Below are 21957 nucleotides of genomic sequence, written 5' to 3' on the forward strand. Positions count from 1 at the left end.
TGGCAACCATGTTGCAGCTCGGAGGGCCTAAGCTGGAGGGTGGAACTCAGCCTCAGAGGCTATCGGGGCCAGGAACATAATCAAGAGTAACAAATGTCCCTGCAGCATGGGCCCCCACAAGCCAGCCGTTTGCTACTTGGGCGTTGAAGGCTTTTTTTAAGAGTTTATTTGAGAGAGGGGCGCCTGGGTGGCTCAGTTGGTTAAGCGACTGCCTTCGGCTCAGGTCATGATCCTGGAGTCCCAGGATCGAGTCCCACATCGGGCTTCCTGCTCAGCAGGGAGTCCACTTCTCCCTCTGATCCTCTTTCCCTCTCGTGCTTGCTCTCATTCTCTCTCTCAAATGAATAAAACCTTAAAAAAAAAAGTTTACTTGAGAGAGAGTGCACAAGCAGGGTTAGGGGCAGAGGGAGAAGCAGACTCCCTGCTGAGCCCAATGTGGGACTCGATCCCAGGGCCCCGAGATCATGATCTGAACCGAAGGCAGACGCTTAATCGACTGAGCCACCCAGGCACCCTGAAAGCTTAATTATGATACAGCGTGGGAGAAGGGGTACATTCCACTAGGGAAAGGCTCAAGATGGTCCTCTGGGTATTTAGGGGCCTGGATGCCAAGCCTTGCTTCAGGGATCTTCAGTGGCCAGGCAAGGAAGGGGCAAGGAGAGAGGGTCCCCAGGGGTCTGTAACCTGTGGGGCAGGGCAGGGGCAGGGCCTCTGAGAAATAAACAATACTGGGCATCTCCTCAGCTACCAAGATCAGGCATCTTATTATGGGGGAAAATTGTGTTGTATTTCTTGGATTTAAATGTCATGAAGTAACAAGGCCCTGCCCCCTTGAACTCCGTTCTTCCTCCCATCTCCTCTCTTACCTTTTCTCCTAGCTCACTCCATTCCTTCCATGTATGTTTGATCCCCCCGTGGGATGTTCACACTGGCTGTTCTGTCTGCCCGGGCATCTTCCCAAGATGTCCACATGACCTGTGCCTTCTCTCCAGCCTCAGCTCAAATGTCACCCCGGAAAGGCCTTCCCTGGCTCATCAACCAGCACAATGAACTCCCTCAGCTTACCTACAGTTCCACAGATACTGCTTACGTCCTGTTTTGCTCTCTAGAAGGCTAATGCCATGAGGGCAGATGCTTTGCTGGTCTTGTTCCTCCCACTACCCCCAGCGTGTACAACAGACAGTACCCTGCAGGATTGGTTGTGATGTGTGTTAGTGTTTCCGGAGACAGCAGAGGGCCATGGCCTTATGCTGAACGGTCTGGCTCTGCCACGAGGCAAGCCTAGGTCTGAGTCCCAGCTGTGTGGAATCCGGAGCAAGACTGGATCTCTCTGGGCTTGTTTCTGGTGGGCCATGACCATCCGACAGAGCAGAGAGGGACTCAGGCAAGTGGTGGTTGAGGCCACAGCAAGCCACATGGTGGGGCTGTGGTTCAGGGGAGGGCCCTCCCTCGCCAGCTTCCTTGTTAGAGAGAATTGGGACAGTGGGGGCTTTTGTGGTCACAGGAGTGGCTTTCTTGGCAGACATGCCACATGGCTAGATGCCGGCTGCCTGGGGAAGCTGCTACCACAGCTGGGAGCTCATGGGATGAATCTGGATAGAATTATCCCGCTGGGGAGAGAATTACTTGTCCCAGGTGCTGGACGGCCTGGGCATGCTGCCCGATTGTCTAGTCACTGAGCTTGCTGGTCTCTCCTCAATTTCCCCTGCTGTAGGTGGGGACAAAAGCCTGGACCTCACAGGATCCAACCTGGGCTTGGCCTGGGGGGCCCGAACCAATGGGGTGGCAGTGTGTGTCCTGGGAGCCAGGGTCTGGCACATGGTGATGGCAGTGGCTCCAGTGGGTTCTTGGGCACCAGTAAGGGGGCAGGGAGGAAGGGCTGGCCCCTCCTTGGGGAACAGCTGGGCCCCACTGGGCCAGGACCCCAACTGACCCCATAGCAGCTCAGGGGGGATGGACGACATGGCATACCAGGTGTTGGGATCATCATTATTGCAGTTCCCTAATTTCTTGGGAAGTTGGTCCCATTGACGGAGTCCTGCGCTGGGGCTGATGTCCCCCAGGTGAGACAGGAAGAGGAAGAGCAGGTGAGGGTACAATGCTACGTGGCTAACACCTGCCACATACAAATTTCATCCCTTGCAAAGTTCATCCACCCACGTTCCCCGGGCTGGTCCAACACAACACTGCTGTCCACCCTACTCTCCTTCCCCGCATCCACCTGAGGGAGCTTCGTGCATGCGCCCCGACAGGCACCAGGAACCATTCCTCTAAGCTGTCAGTTTATTTGCTTAAGACACCTATCTCTTCAGAAGCAGCAGGGCGGGCGTGGAGAGGGAGCTGCTGGCCCTCAGTGCCCCCGTGCCTTCCTCCGCACGGCCTGCACCAGCAGCTCCGAGTAGTGTTCCAGCAGGGCATGCAAATCTGGGCTGGCCAGGGGGCACAGTGTAGTAGGGGAGGGGGAACCTGGGCTGGCCTGGGCCTGGGCCTGGGCCACGTCAGTCCTAACCAGCCAGTCATTGGCCTCTAACTGGTTATGGATCCAAAGAAAGGTGGAGGCCAGCTCGGTCCGTGCCTGCCTCTGCTGCTCAGTGCTCACCTGGTCACTGGAGACCATCTGCAAGGGGTACAGACCTTGTCAGGGGCCACCCAGCCCCGGCAGTCCCGGGGAGCCGCCCAGCCCTCTCCCCTGGCCCCGGGGCTGGGCTCACCAGGTGGTAAAGGTCCAGGGCTTCTTGGAAGGCGGTCTGCAGTCTGTGCACGACAGTACTCAGTTCACGGGGAGCTGGAGGCAGGACCCTGGCCGATACCCCAGGCTCCTCCCAGTGTCCAGGGCTGCCCTGGACCAGATTGAGAGCATCTGGGGTGAGAGGGGAGGGAATGAGAAAGACACCTCCACTTTCTAGCTGGTCTGAGAGGCCGGGGTGGCTGGGCTGATCCCTCTGCCTGGGATGCTTCCCTCAGTCCCCAAAGGCTCACTTCCCCCCCGCTCTGCTCAAATGCCCCCTTCTCCTTGAAGGCTTTTCTCATTATCCAGCTGAAAACTCTAGCCACTGTGCCCCCACTTCTCACTCCCTAAACCCTTTTATTTCTGTCCTTAGCACATACTCCTTCGGGATACTCTTAACACTTTGCTTTACATTTAGTCTGCCCATCTCCCCAGTGAGGGTGTTCATTCTTTGTAGTCTTGTTGACCAACAAGCCCCATGTGCCCAGGGTCTAGAACAAAGCCCAACACATATGAAGTGCTCACTAAATATCTAAGTAAAAGAACGAACGAACGAACGAATGAATGGCACAACCCCCAAGCCAGGTCAAGTGCCCACCTTCGGAGCTAAGCCAGCTGTACATGGGATGAGCTCGGGGGGCAATCCCTTGCCCCAAGAGTGGTACTTACCAGGGGTGGGCTCCAGGAGGGAGGTGACGCTGCCAGGGACCTCAGGCCTGGCCTCCGGAAATGGGGCACTGGTGGGGTGGGCAGGGGCTTTGAGGGGCTCGGGGGCCAGGAGCCTTGGGAGAAAGGTGGAATTGTGGAGCCTCAGGGAGCTTGCATCCACGGGGCTGGGGACTGGGAAGGTGGTGGTTGTGATGGTGACACTGGGCTGGGTGGCTGTAGGTTCCAACGGGGGAGAGGGCAGCAAGAGCCTGTCACAGATGCTTGACAGGGTCAGCTTCAGGCTGGCCCGGGCCTCGTGGTTGCCCCAGGAGGACAAGGCAGGTTCTCGGCCCTCGCTGTTAGAGCTGGGTGCTGCCATGGTGGGGATGGCCGGGAGCTCCTGGCCCAGGGATGCCATCTCCCCCAAGGAGGAGGGCCTGTGGAGGGGCCTGGCCAGCTCAGCCAGCACAGGGCCCTCGCTGTCCTCGGGGGAGGTGCTGCGTGACATCTTGGCCTGGGAGCTGGCAGTGGCCTCCATGCGGGGGTGGGTGGAGGGGCCGTGGACAGCCTGAGGCAGGCGTGGAGTGGGTAGGGCCGTGGGCGTCGGAGGCTTCCCGTCAGTGGGCAGCACTGAGGAGGGGGCACAGGGCACCAGGCCGGGGAGGCGGGGGGCTGTAAAGGAAGAAGTTGGCTCACTCTCACACCCCAGCCGCAGAGCTGATGGAGAGGGGCCCACCCCAGGTGGCTTCCGGGCCTGAGTGGACCCTGCCCAAACCCACTGCCCCCATGGTTCGGATGGGCATCCAGGACCGTTTGCGGAGAAGCCCAGGGCTGTTTGTCTGCGGATGGGGGCACTCACTCAGTGGGTGCCAGGCCTCTGGGGTCTCAAGGGGCTCCTCAGCCTTCTTCCCAGCGAGGACCTATGAGCACAGCATGTGGTGAGGACAAGGCCCCCCGGCTCCCAGCCCGAAGTCCTGAGGGAGGCAGCCCCAGTACTCACGTTGGTTCTGCCTGGGGACGGGTAGCCAGTGCCTGCTCTCAGGGGCTCTGCTCTAGACTGGCTGCCCCCAAGCTCCGGGAATGGGACCTCTGGGGACTTCACCAGGTGCAGGGGCAGCCGGGGAGGGAAGCTGTGGGTGAACCTGTGGGAAGGAAACCAGGTGGTTGTGGCTGTCCTGGGGGTCCCTGAGGGGACACAGCCCCCACCCCCCGGGGGGGGGGGACAGAGAGAGATGGGGGTGGGGTGGGGGTTCACCAGCTCCTACCTGGATGTCTTCTGGAGGCGTGAGAGGAACTGGGCTGAAATGCTCAGCCGGGGATTGAAGAAGTCCTCAGCCTCAGGGGCCTCCAAGTCTCTCAGGGATCCATGGAAGAGCTCTGGGGGAAGATGCCAAGGGAGTCTTCAGAATCCCTCTAGCCACTCAGCCCTGAGCCCAGGAAGGCCTGCAGACCAGCAGGTGGATCCCCAGAAACGCCATCAATAGATCACACACATGCCTGGGGGAGCAAACACAGCAGGGAGAAGAGCCTGCACAGCTCAGTCCTTGAGAGAAAATGCAAGCCCTCTCACCACCCCTGCCAGCTCTGCAGGGAAGCCCTACCCGAGACACCCACGCTGTGCCCAGCACTGGAAGGCCTGCCTGGGCAGGGCCCTACCCTCGGGGTGAGCGTCAGTAAGCGTCTCGAAGTGGTGGCGGAGGAACTTCTCCTGCTCAGGCGTCTGGGGCAGGGAGCCGTTGGATATGCCTGGCACCTCGGGCTGGGATAACTCTTCTGAAGAACCTGGGCATCCTGGGGAGAGGCGAAGGGGAGGCCAAGAGGGTGGGCAGGAGAGAACTGTCAACACCATGAGTCACGGCAGACGCCCAGAGAAAGACGCCAGACGCTTAACAATGGAGAAAGCTGGACTCGCCCGTCACACACCCCGTTGCCACTAGACCGAAGAGAGGCTAATGGCTCTGCCTCCTAGACGAGAAAATGGAGGCTTAGTGAGCACCCAGTGCAGGGCTGATGTGGGGAAAGTGATTATGTATCATGACCATCCCCGAGCAAGTCCCATGCACCGTCTTCCCCACATCTGGCCCCTGCTCACCCAGGGTGGGGGGCATCATCATGTCAAACCGGGGGTCTGGGGCTGGCCGTGGAGGGGGGGCATGATTGGTGGTGAAGCTGCACTCCAAGTCGGCCTCTGACTCCCCTGAGTCTGGAGAGGCAGAGCGGGAGTCAGGAGCCCAAAGCCAGGCCCTCACTGGGTGAGTCAGGTAAGTGGCTCAGGTTCCCAGGGCTTTGGTTTTCCAATCTGGAGAACGGGGGTAATAATACCCACTCTCTGTTTTTATGGACCAGCAAGTTTACATTCGAGGAAGTGGCAGAGCTGGGCTCCTGCCAGTCAGCAGTTGGGCTCAAGAATCCTCAGGAAACAGCAGGGACCATGTCTGCCTCTGTGATAGACTCTGAGCTTCAGGAAGACTGAGTCAAGGTCGCCATTAATACCCAGAAAGGGGCGTGGCTGGACAGATGACTGCAGGGTCTCTGCCTGCCACCACTCACCCTCAGGTGGGCTCTGATCCTTCGGGCAGATGGAGGAGACTCTGAGGTAGGAGTCACCTTGCTGGTCTCTGGGCTCCTCCTTGATGTCCTTCGTGCAGTACTCGCTGCAGTGCCGGGGGGTGGGGCAAGGGAATGAGAACATACTAGGTAGTAAACAGCTAGCCCCCACCCTGACCCCCTAGACATCTGTGCCCTGCTCCTACTGAGCACTGCCTCGCCTCTCCTGCCTCCAACAAAGGCTCCCTGCACCTCCACCTGGAACCAGGGCAACTGAGGCTGCAGGGCCAGGCTCCCGTGCCACCCGGGCCTTACGGCTCTGCCCCACTCCTACAGGCCCATGGGGAGAGCGGAGAGCAATTCTTCCAGCACGTGCCTATCAGCTGAGGCCTCCTCTCTCCGATGCCTTAAGGCTTCCCTGGGTGCACAGGACACCCACCTGTCTGTCCCTGTGACCGTCACCTCCGCCTCCAGGGAGTAGATGATGAGCTTGTTGTCCTCAGAGGACTCCCTCTGTAGGGGCAGGAAGGAGGGATGCCCCCCGCCAACCTCCTGGGGGCTCTCCGACTGCAGGGTGGAGAGGACACAGCCATCTGAGGCGGTCCTGGCAGCCAGGGCCCTTTGCAAGCCGCCGGGCGTACGGCCAACACCCACAACAACAGGAAAGACGTGCTGGACCATCCTGGTGAGCCAGGGCCTGGGCCCAGTTATGTGCTCATCTGGAGCTCCCTCTGCGCTCCTCCTGCATGGTCATCAGCCCCTCTACGGGCAAGGCTCCAACCCTCCAAAATCCGATTTGTGTGACATTCAAGAACAAACTAATCCTCGGTGAGAGGTTAAAAGGCTGTGTCTCAGGTGGGGGCACCGATTAGCAGGGGCACAAGGGGGTCTCTTCCAGGAGGCAGAAGATACTCTGTATCTTAGCGCCTGGGTGGTAGATACGTAGGTGCATACATGGCAATAATTTGTCAAGCTGTGTACCTAGGATTTGCACACACAGGTGTATGTGTATCATTTCACAATAAAAAAAGACGGTTTATACAACAGAATAAAAGATAATTTTGTTTGGAAATAATGCAATATATGTTAAGAAAAAAAAGAAGATAGTAGGAGGGGAAGAATGAAGGGTGGGAAATCGGAGGGGGAGACGAACCATGAGAGACAATGGACTCTGAAAAACAAACTGAGGGTTCTGGAGGGGAAGGGGTGGGGGGATGGGTTAGCCTGGTGATGGGTACTAAAGAGGGCACGTTCTGCGTGGAGCACTGGGTGTTATACACAAACAATGAATCATGGAACACTACATCACAAACTAATGATGTAATGTATGGTGATTAACAGAACAATAAAAAAATTTAAAGAAAAAAAAAGATAATTTTGTTTGGAAAATAATAGAACAAGAGCTAAAGTTGCTTCAGCACTTCTGAGGGCCCAGGGCCTATTGGTGCTGGATTCCTATCAAAGCCCTCTGAGGGCTTTCTTTTTATGACCATTTTTAAGAAGTCTTTCTTTCTTGGTTATCGTTTTTTTTCTTTAAATTTTTTATTGTTATGTTAATCACCATACATTACGTCATTAGCTTTTGATGTAGTGTTCCATGATTCATTGTTTGTGTATATCTTGGTTATCGTTTTTTTTTTTTTTAAAGATTTTTTTTTTTTAAGATTTTATTTAGTTATTTGAGAGGGAGAGAATGAGAGAGAGAGAGCACGAGAGGGAAGAGGGTCAGAGGGAGAAGCAGACTCTCTGCTGAGCAGGGAGCCTGATGCGGGACTCGATCCTGGGACTCCAGGATCATGACCTGAGCTGAAGGCAGTCGCTTAACCAACTGAGCCACCCAGGCGCCCCGGTTATCGTTTTTTTAATGACCATTTCTTTTTTGAAAGCAGAAACCTAGAGAAGCAAGCCTCGCAGCAAGTTGTCACACAGCAAGGAAGGGGTAAGGTCAGGGCTCTACCTGCTCAAATGTCCCCTCTGCCCCCGTCCCCAGCCAGCCACAGGCCTGCTCTTGGGCCCAAGCTCTTCACCCCCAAGGGACCCACCTCCCAGACTCCTGGTCTGCCTGGGAAGTCTCACTTGCACTAGGCCCAGGGCCTCACCCTCCTGCCCTCCACCACATCATGTAATCATCTTGCACCCCTAGAGTGGGAAAATCAGCCTGATTTTCAAAATGATACTGCCGAGGCCCCAGGTCCCAGGTGGGCAGTCACAGTGCAGGGACCGTGGGCTGGGCTGGGGCGGTCTGTACCTCACTCAGCAGGGCCACCAGGCTCTGGGGCTCCACTGTATCCTGAATAGAGTCCTCCAGGCTCTCGGGCTTCATGGGGGTGAAGTAGCAATCCAGGTCCTGGGCATCCAGGATGGTCTTGAGGGGTTCCTGGTCAGCACGCTCTGCCCAGCGGCCATGCGGCTTGTAGCTGCGCTGGGCATGGAAGGCTGTGCCATCTGCCACATCATCATCTCCTAGCTGAGGGTGACAGGGGATGGTCAGACAGCTAGCCAAGAGATCACCAACTCCAATGGGAGCCAGGGACTCTGCATGGACTCCATCCAGTCTCAGCTTTAAACACCACTCAGCAACGGCCTCCAGAGAAACATTTCCAGCCCGAATCTGTTAAATTTCAGAAGCGCACGTGCAATTGCTCTACATCTATATGGATATTTCAAAGCGAACACATGTTGAAAGCAACTCCTGATCTTCCCCCGCACACTGGCTCCTCCTAAAGCCTTCCTTATCTTATTCTTGCCTGCTGCTTAGGCCCCAAACCTTGAGGTCATCCTTCATTCTTGTACTGTCCCTCATACTCTCCACATTGTATTTCTTCAGCAAATTCTGTTAGCTCTGCCATCCAAACACATATGGCCACCTCTCCCACCCTGGTCCTGCCCAACACTGCCTGCGAATAAGACTGTGGCTTGAGAGACAATGGAAGGTGGGTGCTTGAGAACTCAGCTCTGGAGGAGCCCACGTCCTCGAATTCCTAGCTGTGTGACCCTGGACAAGTTACTTAACCTCTCTGGGCCTCAGTTTCTCCATCTGTGAAATAGGGATATGAAAAGGTCCTATACTTCAATGGGGATTAAATGAGATAATACATTCAAAATACTTAGAGCCTGTACAGAGTTAAGTGTGCTATGCATGTTTGTTAAATGTAATTCCACTCATAGCATTTACGGATAAGGGGAAGCTTGGGGTCTTGAGAGACCTGGTCTGCAGGGGAGGGGATGGCAGGGAGGATTTCCCTGAGGAGCTGACAGTTAGGTTTTGATCTGAGGACTGACACTGTTACTGAAATAAATCACCCAACCTTGGGTGTAGGATTCTGCCGCCAGCTTCTAACCCACTGGCTCCTAGCCTGCGCCTCCCCTAAGTAACATTCATTCAATCCTAACATCATCTTCTTTCACATCCAGTCATTTGGTTCCACCTTCAAAATCTATCCAGCCTCCCACCTCTCCTGCCTGGATGATCCCAAGTCTCCTCTCTGGCCCTCTGCTTGCCCCTTCATGTTCACACTTGGCGCTACCTCATGGCCTTCCTCAGCTCAGAGCCCTCCTTTGCCTCCATCTCACTCGGTGCCAGAGATAAAAATAAGTGGGGAGGACAACGAGGAGTATTTAGGGAATGCACCGCAGCCCACACGGTGCCACACCATCTGGCCCCCACCATCTCCGTGAGCCCTTCTCCCCCCAACCCTCATTCACCCTCAACCCAGGCAGTTGGGCCTCCCTGTACCTCTGCGAACATAAGCATAATCCTGCCTCATGGTCTTTGTCCTGCATACTGTTCTCTCTGCCTGGAACATTCTTTCCTAGGAACTGCATTGCTCCCTTGCTTCAACTCTGTTCAAATATCACCTTCCCAGTGAGGCCTTTTCTGTTCATCATAAAATTGTTGCCCCCTCCCCCCAATACTTGTTATTTTCCTTCTCAATTTTTTTCCTCCACAGCACTTATCAGCTCCCAAAATACTATACAACTCATCGGTTTGATGTGGATACTGTCCATCTCCCACACTAGAAAATGAGCCTGTGAAGGCTGACGTTTTGTCTGCCCTGCTCCCTGCCGTCCGGATGGTCAGAACAAGACTGGCACAGGGAAGGGGGTCACTATACATGTTACAAGCATGAAGGACGGTCTAAGCTGAGACTAGAAGGATGATGGGGTTCTCTAGGGAAAAGAGAGACACAGAGAGGGAAATGGGCTCCCAGAAGAAAGAAGAGCATGAAGGAGAGCACACCCACTTTGCCAGCCCTAGGCATCCCGGTCTCTGGGTAGACTCACCAGCCGCTTTGCCCAGAGTGGCAGTTTGCCATTGGTCAGCAGACACCGAGGATCTGGAGAGACACATGGAATCCATTAGGAGAATAAACCACCCAACATACAAATGGGCTACATACGTAAACAGGCAATTCTCCAAAGAGACAATACAAGAAACAACAAGCGTATTACTCATTGTCAGGAAAAGGCAAATTTACACAATGGGCCAAAACTAAAATGCTTCATATGTCATGTGTTGGCCAAAGTGTGGGCCTGCTAGGTGGGGCAGTAACTAGATGTGGAGGGCCCTTGGGGTTCTCTTTTGAAATAAAAAGTGTAACTAACCCCAGAGCCGGCAGCACCAGCCCTCACCCCTGTCCTGGAGAACCACCCTCACATATGTCAGAGGAGGCCTAGGAGTGGTCAGCACGGCCTTATTCACCAAGGGGTACAGTTAGAAAACCCTAAATGTCCAGCCAGAGGCAAATGCCTTAAAATATCCCACCACGCTGTTGGTTAAAAGAGGGAGGCCTGTGGCACACCTAGGTGGCTCAGTCGGTCGAGCATCTGACTTGATTTTGGCTCAGGCTCAGGTCATGATCTCAGGGTGGTGAGATCCAGTCCTGTGCCGGGCTCCCAGCTCAGCATGGAGTCTGCTTGAGATTCTCTCTCCCTCTCCCCTCTGCCCCTCCCCCGACTCACACTCATTCTCTCTAAATAAAATAAAATCTTAAAAAAAAAAAAAGGAAAGAGGCCTCTGTTTTGTATCCACCAATAGGTGGCTATTTCTTTCTTTTTTTTTTTAAGATTTTATTTATTTGAGAGAGGTTGATATTTCTTCTCTCTCTTCTTAAAGATTTTATTTATTTATTTGACAGGGAGAGAGAGAGAACAGCAGGGGGAGCGGCAGGCGGAGGGAGAGGGTGAAGCAGGCTCCCTGCTGAGCAGGGAGCCCGATGTGGGGCTCGATCCCAGGACCCTGGGATCATGACCCGAGCCGAAGGCAGACGCTTAACGACTGAGCCTCCCAGGTGCCCCATTTCTTCTTTTTTAAAGAAGATTTTATTTATTTATCTGAACGAGAGAGAGCTCGAGAAAATGCAAGTGCGAGGAGGAGCAGAGGTGAAGGGGGAAGAAGAGGGAAAGAATCCCAAGCAGACTTCACAATGAGTGCAGAGCCTGATGCAGGGCTTGATCTCATGACCCTGAGATCACGACCTGAGCCGAAACCAAGAGTGGGACTGACTGAGCCACGCAGGCGCCCTGATAAGATACTTCTGAGAGGAAAAAGGTACCGAATGTCTACAGAATATAATTTATGTACATAAATACGATATGTTCTGATGGCTGTGTACATATACATATTAACGTTCAGGAAAAGGCCTATAAGGATTCATATGAAACTGATAGAAGTGGCCACCCTGGAGAGAACATGGGGTTGGGTGTGAGGGTGGCAACAAAGAAAGTTTGCTTACTCTGATTTTTTCCAAGGCTGAATTCTTACATTACTGTTGCCTACTGTCTAGTCAGCCCCTGTTGGCAGAGGCCCCGGCCCCACACTAAAAGCTCCCAGCCTCTCTTAGTTGGAGCAACCATGGCCAATGGGACCTGAGAGAAGCCTGCTGGGAGCTTGTGGGCAAGTGTCCTCTCCAAAGGAGGTTGGAGGAGTGACTGTCCTATGCAAACAGCAGCCATCTTGCAACCATGAGGGCCTAAGCCAAGGCAACATGCAGAAGGGCAGAAATTTAGAGAAAGCCTGGCCTGCTATAAAGTCATTGAGCTACTATTCTCCCTTTTGCCTGAACAACAGAATCTGTTGTCTCTGGTTAACAGCACCTTGTTTTTCCCGTGACATCCCCTGCACCCCTGCCCACCCTTGTTAGTCAGGTGGCTCCAGTGGAGCTGGGTCAAGCCTCCCCCTTCAGGGATGACCACAGAACTCAGGCCTGGCCAATCACAGCTACTGGCTACATGACGCACACCAGAAACAGGAGTCACGACCCCAGGATTTTGCTTGAGCTACTGGGAAAGAGATGTTCTCTTCTCTAGAGTTTGATTACCTAGAGCTGCTGGGAGTAACTTTGCCATCAGGAAAGGGAGAGTCTGCCTGACAGCAAAACCAACATGGAGAAGAGCAGAGCCAAAAGATGGAGGAAAAATATATTCCTTTAACATCACCTGACTACAGAGATCCAGTGATTGCCTGAAGCCAAATTCTCTGATTTTCAGGTATATGAACCAATAAATTTTCTTTCCAGCTGAAGCCAGTAAGAGTCCTGAGGGACACTGAGGGAGTCCTGACTGATATGACTACTGAGCTTCATTTCCAGGTAGTGGGCAAAACCCAGCAACGATCCCTACACGGAAAGTTCAAAATAGGGCCCCTTTGAATGGACCCCTTTCCCAACCTGGGTCCAAGCTCTCTTTGGATGGTGTCTTCAGCAACTCTTCTGGTTCACACTCTTCCTCCAGTTCATCTTCCGTCTGCTCTCCAGGGCTTAAGGAGCAAATCTCGCTGGGCACGGACGTATAGGTCTCCTGCCTAGGCCAGGAATGAGAACGCAAGGAGAGAAATAGGTAAATGGGGTGGTGGCGGGAGGGAGAGGGATCTCGCCAGGGCTGGGCCCTGTGCTAGCTTCCATAGGAACATACTGCTGACTTCCGGTCAAGATGGTGCTGGGAGATCTCCCTGCCACACCTGCTCTGCTGGAAATATCACCACGATAAATGAGATATAACAAAGACTGCACTCAAAAAATAAGACAAACTCTCTAAGGGCCACAGCAATGGGACAGAAAGCAAAGCAGATAGTGGGGCTTGAGTACTAAGCTGATACACTCCATTCTGGGGGGGGGGGAGGGGGAGAGGGAGAAGGAGAGGGAGAGGGGGGGAGGGAGAGAGAGAGAGAGAGAGAGAGAGAGAGAGAGAGAGTGTGTGTGTGTGTGTGTGTGGCGTGGAGTGTGTGGGGGTGGGTAGCAATAAGGTTTTATCTCCTTTGGAGTACAGGAGCCTAAAACACGCCTGACACAAGGTGGGCACTGGAGGGCACCTGGGGCAGTGTGTAAGCCTCAAAACCAAGAGCCAAGAGGAGCTGCCCATTCCCTTGGTACCTAGATCTGCAAGACCTCCAATACCACGCAGGACGGGAGGCTCATGTTCAGGCCTGGGCCCTGTGGGGAGGCAATGGCAAAGCCTCAAGGCAGAGAAAGGCAAGGACAGCTCCAGAGGCAGGAGGGAGGATAAACCCCCAAATCTCCCACTCAACTGAGACCTCCAAACTAAAATTCCCTAATTAGAAATTAGAATATGACCTCACTCCAAGGTGCCTGGGTGGCTCAGTTGGTTAAGCGACTGCCTTCGGCTCAGGTCATGATCCTGGAGTCCTGGGATCGAGTCCCGCATTGGGCTCCCTGCTCAGCGGGGAGTATGCGTCTCCCTCTGACCCTCTTCCCTCTTGTGCTGTCTCTCATTATCTCTCTCTCAAATAAATAAATAAATAAAATCTTAAAAAAAAAAAAAATGACCTCACTCCAAATGAAACTGGTCTTGCAGCATAAAAACTTTGAAGAATAAGGGTCCTCCACTGGAGCGAAGCTTCCCTATGTCCCTCCCCACTGCACGCTGGGGCAGGGGCCTCCCCTGGTGCCCACAGTGCCCCAGAGCTTCTTCCCCCAAAACAAGTGCTCACAGGCTCTCCACTTCGCTTTTCCACTTCAAAACACTTCTCCTATATACTATCATAACTTTGTACTCAAAATCTGTCTCCCCAACGGAGCCACGGGTGCACAAAGGGCAGGGCCTAGGGTTGTCCTGGCCATGGCTGTCTCCGGCATCACTCCTCACGGGGCCCAGGGTGGGAAAACGTTTCTCTGGCAGACAGAAAGACGGGTGAGGGATGGCCGGGTCACCGCCAGGACCTGGGCTGGCTGCTCCACTTCCCGTCTTGCATGTTCTGCTGCTGCGGCTGTTCCCGGTGGTCGATCTCCAGCAAGTGCTGCTTCATGCAGTTCGTGATCTCCGGGCCCAGGTGCCAGATGAACACGCAGCTGCAGAGGCCAAAGAGAGATGTGGAAGGGGAGGGAACAGTAAACATAGAAGCCATCTGACCCTGGAGCCCCCTAGGTCACCACAGCCAAGACCCCATTCCCTGGCCCCTCCCAGAAAACACCCCCCTTCTGCTTGGGGTGCAGGGCGGGTGCTCCAGGCCACGTGGGCTCTACACCCTGGGCGCGGTTCAGAGCATCCCAGCAAACCAGGACCTGTTCTGAAGTCTTCAAGACCCAAGGAAGGGGGCTGCGGAAGGACTGTAATAAACTAGAGGGAGCAACAAAAGGGACTTCTTTGGGCACCAACCACATGCTAAGGACTTTATATGCCACCTCATTTGATTCTCACTGTACAGTTGTCTGGGACATTGGGGTCATCTGTCTTTTACAAAGGAGCAAACTGAGGCTTAGAGATGGGAAATGACCTGTTCAAGGTGCCAAGTAAGTGGCAGATCTAGGATTTGAACTCAGGGCTGGGTGTAACACCAAGGTCCACGCCGTCAAAGGAGAGAGCAGTAAGCTGGAACCCTCGGCAGGGCTCTCTGCGTGGGCAGGGCAGGCCGGGAGCATGGTGTTCCCACTGTCTGAGCCCCTGCACCCCCCACAGTACCAGTCTTGCCCACTCCCAGAGGGAGGCCAGCCAGGGGCAGCCTCCAGGCCTTTCCCACCTGTCTCCGGATACTGTGATCAAGTGACGACAGTCGTAGGTGAACTTCATGCCGGTAACGATTTCTGAAAGCAGAGCAGAGAAGCTGTGCTGACCTCCTGAGTCAGAAGGCGGTGTGGGGACGCGTGGGGAGGCGTCCCATATAGGGAGGTACACCCACCTGAGTGACCAAACATCTTGGCAACGCACTCGCCTGAGTAAAAGTCAATCACCGAGATGCTTTTGTCCGAGCAGCTCGTGGCCAGGAAGGTGCCCGAGGGGTCCACGTGGACCTGGGGAGAAGACGACCCACATGACAGCGGGGCTGCCTGCTTCTTCCCTCTGGCAAAGCTGGGTCAAACCCCATAGCCTCCACGGATGGAGGACCCTCTCGTGCGGGACACTTGGCACGCTGACTCGTCCCAGGTAGCCCGCAGGGCATACACCCTGGTTAGGATCAAACTCCTGCTCCCATTTCACAAGTGAAAAAATTACCAACCAAGCCCTATGCCAAGCACTGTATGCATGCAAACTGATTTCTTCCAGAGAACAACCCTATGACAGAGGTTCTTTCTATCTGCATTTTACAAGTGATGAAATGGGCTTCAGAGAAGATGACACTTGCCCAAGGTCACAGCCTGAGGCACAGCTGCGAGAGTCTGACCTTAAACCCTGAACTCATAACAACTCCCCTACTCCAGAGGCTCTGAGAAGGTCCCCCAAACTTGTCCTGATAACACAGCAAGGGGCAAGCCTGGTAAAGAAGCCCAGGTCTCTTTGATTGTTCTCACCACACCATGGCCATTCAAAATAGAAACCACTTAAATGTCCTGGTTTGGAAAAGGGCTCAGTAAATAAAGGTAAAATAGTCTGTGACACCCCCAGCTCCCAAGCAACCTCCTTGGTCAGCCAGGCCGGAGTGGGTGCTGGCCAGCTTGTGATCTTTGATCAGGTGCCCAGGAGGCCACAGGTCTCAGGTGGCCCATCAGGGCAGAAGACGGACGGGGGGAATGTGTGTGCTTTTCACACGGGGGTCCCAGCTACTCACCTTCAGCAAGGACCCTTCATCACCCTGGGAGCCCTTGTAGCACTTCTTCTGCTTCCCGTTCATGGTGTTGTAGACTCTGCAGAGGTAGGGGCACAACGTGGCCAACATGGCCCTGCCCACCTGCCCCCTCCTACATTCTGGTTTCAGCCTTACTGGACCATCTTCCTCGCTCCCGAAAGCCCCTTGCCACCTCTCATCCCCAATCTGATGCCTGGACTGAGATCGCCACCTCAGAGAATGAGATGCCATCTCAGGCTGAGGTCATGGAGGTTATGTACTGGGGTGTCCATGGAGTTAGTGTCTGTTGCGTTCATGTCTGTCTTCCCTGCCACAGAGCAAGCAGAGTGCCTGGCACTCAATTTGAATGAGCAGATGAAAGAGGTGGAGAACCTCTTTGCACAAGCTCTCCCCTCCCCTGGCTCATTCTTCCACAGTCTCAGTTCAGATGTTCCTTCCATCAAGCCCTGCTTGATCCCCAGGTAGGGTCAGGTGTCTCGCCGGGCCCCCCAAGTCCCCTGGGCTCTCCCAGCCCTGACCGCTCCATGTTGTCACTGTCTAGTGAGGTGTCCACCTCGCCTCCCTTGGACTGTGAGTTCCGTGAAGGCAAGGCCTGGGGCTGCCCTGCTCGCTGCTGCGTCTCCTGCACTGTCGGTCCCAGCTTGGGTGCTCAAGGAAGGGAGGTGAGTGAACGAATTTATGAGCCACACCAGCACCTCTTAGTCACCCCACACAGGCTTCTGGAGAGCCAGAAGGAATCCCCTTGCTGACCTGGAGGCTAGACCTGGGTGAGCCCAGCTCCTGAGAAACACCCGCTGGGTCCTTCCACCCAACTCAGCTCCCGAGGGACCAGATGAGCAGAGGGAAGAAAACAGACAGCTCACGAGCAGACAGACCCGACTAGGTCTCATACAGGCCCTACTCAGAAACCAGGCCAGGCCGACTCAGAGCCCAGGGCAGCTCCTCACCTCACATTGCGGTCCTGGCAGGCCACGGCCACATACTTTTGGGTGATGTCAATGTCCATGTCATATAAGGTTGTCTTCTCTGCCACGTGATGGGTGCGGACAAAGTGTAGTCCATCTGAGGTCTGGCAGGGCAGGCAGGGCCTTCAGAGGACGCCCCTGACAAGCTGCCCACCCCAGCCCCCAAGGAGGCCAATTCACTCTACCCGCTGGGCACTGCGAAAGTAGATGCTCTTGTCAGCCCCACAGCTGATCATCTGGATGTCTCTATTGCCTGGAGGAGAAGGAGGTGGTACATTAGGTGAGGCTGGGCCACTGCCGAGCCTGCCTGGGGCCAGGAATCCTAGCTAGGGAACTCCCTGCAAGGGAACTCTGCTGGGGGTCAGGGAGGGATTCCTGGAGGAGGGGAGTGGGTGCTGGGTGCTTGTATCATGCAGCTGTGTGCGTGAGGTGGGACAGCTAGAGCAGTGGCTTGACAGGCCTCTGCAGAGCAAGGGCAGATAGGGAACAGGCCAGGGACACCAAAGGGGCACCATGTCTGATCTGGGATTTGGAAAGATGATCTGGGCAGCCGAGTGGAAGCGGGACCAAATCAGGGGGCAAGCGGAGACAGGCAGACTGTTGGGAGGTCCATGCCATCCTGAGCAATCAGAGCATCCACATGCACCTCAGGTCAGGGCCCGAGCCACCGGTGCCTCCCTTCCTGACTGCTCACTGGCCACTCCCCTGTACGAATGTGAACCCAGGGCTTAGAGTCACACAGTCCTTGGCCCAGGGTGCACAGAGAGTCAGGACAGGGCCAGGATTAGACTCAGGCATTTTCTGGCTAAACACTGTGCTCTGAGCCCTGGCTTTCTCTCCATGCCTCAGTTTCCTGTCTGTACAATGGGCCTATGAGAGCCCCTGCCCCACGGAGTTCTGTGAAGCCTGTGGAACAGTGGCTGCAACCTGGTAAGCACTCTACATATTCTGGCCTTTCTTCTTCTTTCTTTATAGACTTAGAATGATAACAGCACAAATACCTCAGAGTTGTGGTGATGATGCAGAGACGGGATATAAAACACTGAGGATAAATAAATATGAAGCCCGGGCACCACAAACCTGCTGCTTCGTGGCAGGACATCGGAGAGAGCTAGGGCCTGATACACAAGTTGTTACTCAAGCAGGAGTCACTGGCCCACAGAAGGGAGTGAGTCCTGTGTGGGAGAGGGAGTGTGACCTAGGAGGGACCCAGAGAGGCCTGCAAGTTACTGGTAATGTTCTGCTTCTGAATGTGGGGTGGGGAGCCCAAGTACTCAGCAATGTTAGAACACAAGCAATCAGCACAGTTACTGGTTATAAACAATAGGTGTGTCTGTTCTAGTTCATATCCACTGATTATGAACCTTGATGGGAAGTTCATTGTATTATTCTGTAAACTACATCTATTGTATTCATTTGTTTGGATATGTTTCAGATAAAACTGTTAAGGACGGAATCCTTCTTTAGCAGGGCAGCTGCTGTTAGGTTTCGACTGGCTGGAGCCCAGTTTATACTAAAATTGTCAATGTTTTGAGCAAAACGCAGCCGGAGTGGGGCATTCAGGAGCTGGGTTGAGGATTTACATCTTGTCGGACTGGCTGGGGGCTCTGATGAAAACCCACACCCTGCAGAAGGTGGCCTTAAGGACCAATTCCTGGGCCACCCCTTGGACTGTCATCACCGGTCTTGGATCCATACCATTCATGAAAGCTGAGGTCACTGGTGGCCAAACAGCTAGACTCACTGATTTATTCTAATTAACTCTATCCCATGAAATGAATAGATTTTTAAAGGTGTCTGAGAAATTTTAGCTGATCAGCTTTGGAGGTCTTCATCAAGACACGTCAAACATTGTTAACTTTTGTCCATTGTTAACTTGTTTTAGCTACAGAGAGGTAGGGCAGGAAGCAGGGAGGATCAAGGGACATTAATACCTTTCCAGTCACAAGATTACATGTAAAAAAACTCTTCATGGTCAAGAACTTAGAATGAGTATGTGGATATATTCTCTCCATGAACAACTTTCTTCTGGAATATAGTTTTGAATATGCTCTTGGGTTCTGATCAGTTAAACCCTACAGGATCCACCTCCCCTCCCCTCAGAATCCTTTAGGGCCAAGGACCTCCATGCTTAACCTTTCAAGTCTAGAGGAAATCCCTTTGATTTCCTTGTTGAGTGTGGGCTTTGCAGGGCAGCCTGAGGCAAGATCCTAAGCCTGCACCTCCTGGCTGTGTGACTCTAGCTGCAGGTGGGGTAAGGAAGGGGCAAACTGCAGTGCAAGGATCCTTGCCAGCACAGAATTAGCTTCCCGCGATTTTCATGGTCACCTATTTTTCTGCCAAGGTCACCAGTGTCCATCCTGCCCTCTTGCAGGACTGGCATCCCAATTTCCTTTTGGGGAACAACATTCACCTAATTCCAGTCCTCCTGGATCAGAGGCAGAGGCAGGTGTGGGCTGGGGGCACCTGAGTCAGACGTGGCCCAAGAAAACACCCCAAAGCCCTGGCACCCATAACTGTTCTGAAAAGGGCAGGTGCCTCAAGCCAGCACAAGGGAAGTCAGCACCCAATTTCTGCCAAAACTGACAGAAAGAGGGGAAATCTTCCAGTGGCACAGTGATAACCAAGATACCGCCCACCGCAGAAAGGTGCAGCTGACAGAGGGAGTCTTGATAAGGGAAAAAAAAAATCATCAACCTTTGGATCCAGCTGGGCCTGAATCCAGAGCTTGCTTTTCCCTTTTTTGTTTAAGCTAAAGGGAGTTTTGCTGTTACTTGTAGCCAAAGGAGCGCACCAAACAAGGTGGAGCAAGCAGGAAGGAAAGGGCTCACCAGCAAACTTGATGGCCGTGATGGAGGAGGAGTGGTCGTCCAGGGTCTGCTCCAGGTTGTAGTTCTTCCCCACGTTCAGCACGTGGATCAGTCGGTCCCGACTGGCCGAGGCCAGCAAGGTCAGCCCTGTGAGTGGACAGGGTAGCCCTGGGTTCCCCGGAGGCTGCTCGTTGCCATGGCCTCCCAGACAGCAACGTGACTGAGCTTTCCAGGCCTTGAAGAAGGGGTCTTTGGTTCTATACCTGCAGCCAACTTGCCCAAACCCAGAAAGGGGCCATTCCCTCTGCTCTCTGTAGTCTTTCCCCAGAGCCCCCCAAACCCTGGCATTTCCCACCCTGTGCCACCAGTCCAGCGGATGAATCTTGAGGTACACACGACGCTCTGCCACCTGTCCCCACAGCAGCCATCCTAGCAGAGCCCAGCACTCCTTCCTGCCAAGTCCGACTCTTAGGCATGCCACGAAGCCCTGCCAACTTCCCAGCCTCCCCAGAACATTGTTCCCTCACTCTCTGAGCTCTGGCTATCTGGGTCTCGACCAGGTCCTACTGGCGGCCCGCTGCCACACCGCCTTCTGCCAGGGCGCCCCCTCAGACAGCGCTTACCCTGGTCGCCTGGCATGTCTCAGGGCGAACACATGACCCGAGGCAGACGGGAGCTCAGGAAGGATGGACTGAACGAAGAGAGATCTCAAGAAAAACTGGTGGGTCAGAGGGTGCGGGGAAATGAAGGAGGAGGAAAGAGCATGGGAAAGATTGCTTACCTATCAGGACATGACTCCACCTAAGTTCTATTCCTGCCAAAAATGTATCACCAGCATGAAATCATGAGGAAAACAGACAAACTCAAATGGAAGGAAATTCTATAAAATGACTGGTCTATACTCTGCAGAAAGTCAAGTCATAAAGACAAATTAAGGCTGTGGAAATGTTCCAGAAAAAAGGTGATAAAAGAGTTACGAGTTTCCGGACTGGAAAAACAAAGGTGCTACAGAGGACAATATTGGGACAGCCGGCAAAATGGGAATAAGGACCACAAAAGAGAGGACAGTACAGGAAAAAGTGAAACTTCCACATTTGATAAGTGCACATGGTCATGTAAATGGATGTCCTCACAGACCCAGTGAAGAGTGAAAGGTCATACCTTTGACTTATTCTCTAACAAGTCAGCAAAAGAAATGTATATGGCTAGGGGCACCTGGGTGGCTCAGGTCATGATCCCAGGGTCCTGGGATCGAGCCCCGCATCGGGCTCCCTGCTCGGCAGGAGGCCTGCTTCTCCCTCTCCCACTCCCCCTGCTTGTGTTCCCTCTCTTGCTGTGTGTGTCTCTCTCTGTCAAATAAATAAATAAAATCTTAAAAAAAATTTTTTTTTACAAAAATTACTTAAAAAAATGTATATGCTAGTATTTTATTAATGTGAGCACATGTACACACGCGTGCACAAACATGGACACAGAAGTGGAGATGCGGAAGCAGATAAAGTGATACACACAGTCACAGGGTCAGATAGAATTTAAAAGAAAAAAACCTGAGGAATCTGGGTGAAGAGAACAGGGGTATTTATTCTAATACTCTTGCAATGTTTCTGTAGGCATCAAACTTTTTCAAAATAATATGTTCGATATTATTTGATATAGATATGATATACAACTGTTGATCTATCCATACATTCTCTCATTCAACACTCACCTTTTTAACCTGAGCGCTTTTTGGGACACTGGGAACCAGAGCAAGTCCAGCCCAGTCCTGCCTGCCAGTCTTGCGTTCTAGACTCCCAGCTACCCCGGTCTCAGGGCCCAGTGCAGCTGTCACTCAGAGCCCCACCAGACATCAACTCCCCGTCTCTGTGGCTCTGCCAGGGGGGATGCTCCCCTGCCTTCCCCCTGCCACCCCGCATAGGTTTACCGGTCTCAGGCTTGGAGTACTCCAGGCACAGCACCTCAGCATCATGGGCCTCCACCTTGACCAGCTCATCCATGAAGTGCAGCTCGTGGATCCTGGGAGACACACACTGTCCACTGTACCCTGCCCGTGCCCCACCCCTCAGCTCTAGGTGCTCTGCCAGAGAGGCAACATGGGGAACTCCCTGCCCTGGCCAACTAGTCTAGAGATGCCCAACCATTCTTCTCGTATAGAAACCTGCTATTTAAAGGTGGCAGTGCCAAGCCTGGGCCACCTAAGTGGGCACCCAGCCCCTTATGGCTCCATGGGGCAGGTCTAGG

At 53.8% G+C, this 21957-nt stretch overlaps 1 protein-coding gene across 5 annotated transcripts in view; it reads right to left on the reverse strand.

The window, feature by feature from the left end:
* Positions 1–2269: 2269 nt before the first annotated feature.
* WDR62 (WD repeat domain 62) overlaps positions 2270–21957 on the reverse strand; it is a 42390-nt gene continuing 22702 nt past the window's right edge. For 2 of the 5 annotated variants that reach the window (XM_073885187.1, XM_025854409.2), the window contains exons 12-32: positions 21641–21732; positions 19738–19863; positions 17092–17159; positions 16889–17010; positions 15924–15999; positions 15057–15168; positions 14898–14961; positions 14101–14229; positions 12592–12725; positions 10208–10260; positions 8172–8390; positions 6363–6490; positions 5927–6030; positions 5469–5579; positions 5033–5167; positions 4642–4753; positions 4377–4518; positions 4236–4296; positions 3398–4048; positions 2712–2860; positions 2270–2617 (exon numbers count right to left, since the gene is read on the reverse strand). In XM_073885187.1, coding sequence (XP_073741288.1) covers positions 2351–2617; positions 2712–2860; positions 3398–4048; positions 4236–4296; positions 4377–4518; positions 4642–4753; positions 5033–5167; positions 5469–5579; positions 5927–6030; positions 6363–6490; positions 8172–8390; positions 10208–10260; positions 12592–12725; positions 14101–14229; positions 14898–14961; positions 15057–15168; positions 15924–15999; positions 16889–17010; positions 17092–17159; positions 19738–19863; positions 21641–21732 — 3055 coding nt within the window. In that variant the 3' untranslated portion in view covers positions 2270–2350. The remainder of the gene's footprint in view (positions 2618–2711; positions 2861–3397; positions 4049–4235; positions 4297–4376; positions 4519–4641; positions 4754–5032; positions 5168–5468; positions 5580–5926; positions 6031–6362; positions 6491–8171; positions 8391–10207; positions 10261–12591; positions 12726–14100; positions 14230–14897; positions 14962–15056; positions 15169–15923; positions 16000–16888; positions 17011–17091; positions 17160–19737; positions 19864–21640; positions 21733–21957) is intronic. The other 3 variants (XM_073885185.1, XM_025854408.2, XM_073885186.1) reach the window with 2 other exon arrangements.

Source organism: Callorhinus ursinus, unplaced genomic scaffold (genome assembly GCF_003265705.2).
Source record: "Callorhinus ursinus isolate GAN/ISIS: 27379988/994484 unplaced genomic scaffold, GSC_fseal_2.0 scaffold61, whole genome shotgun sequence".
NCBI classification, from domain to species: domain Eukaryota; kingdom Metazoa; phylum Chordata; class Mammalia; order Carnivora; family Otariidae; genus Callorhinus; species Callorhinus ursinus.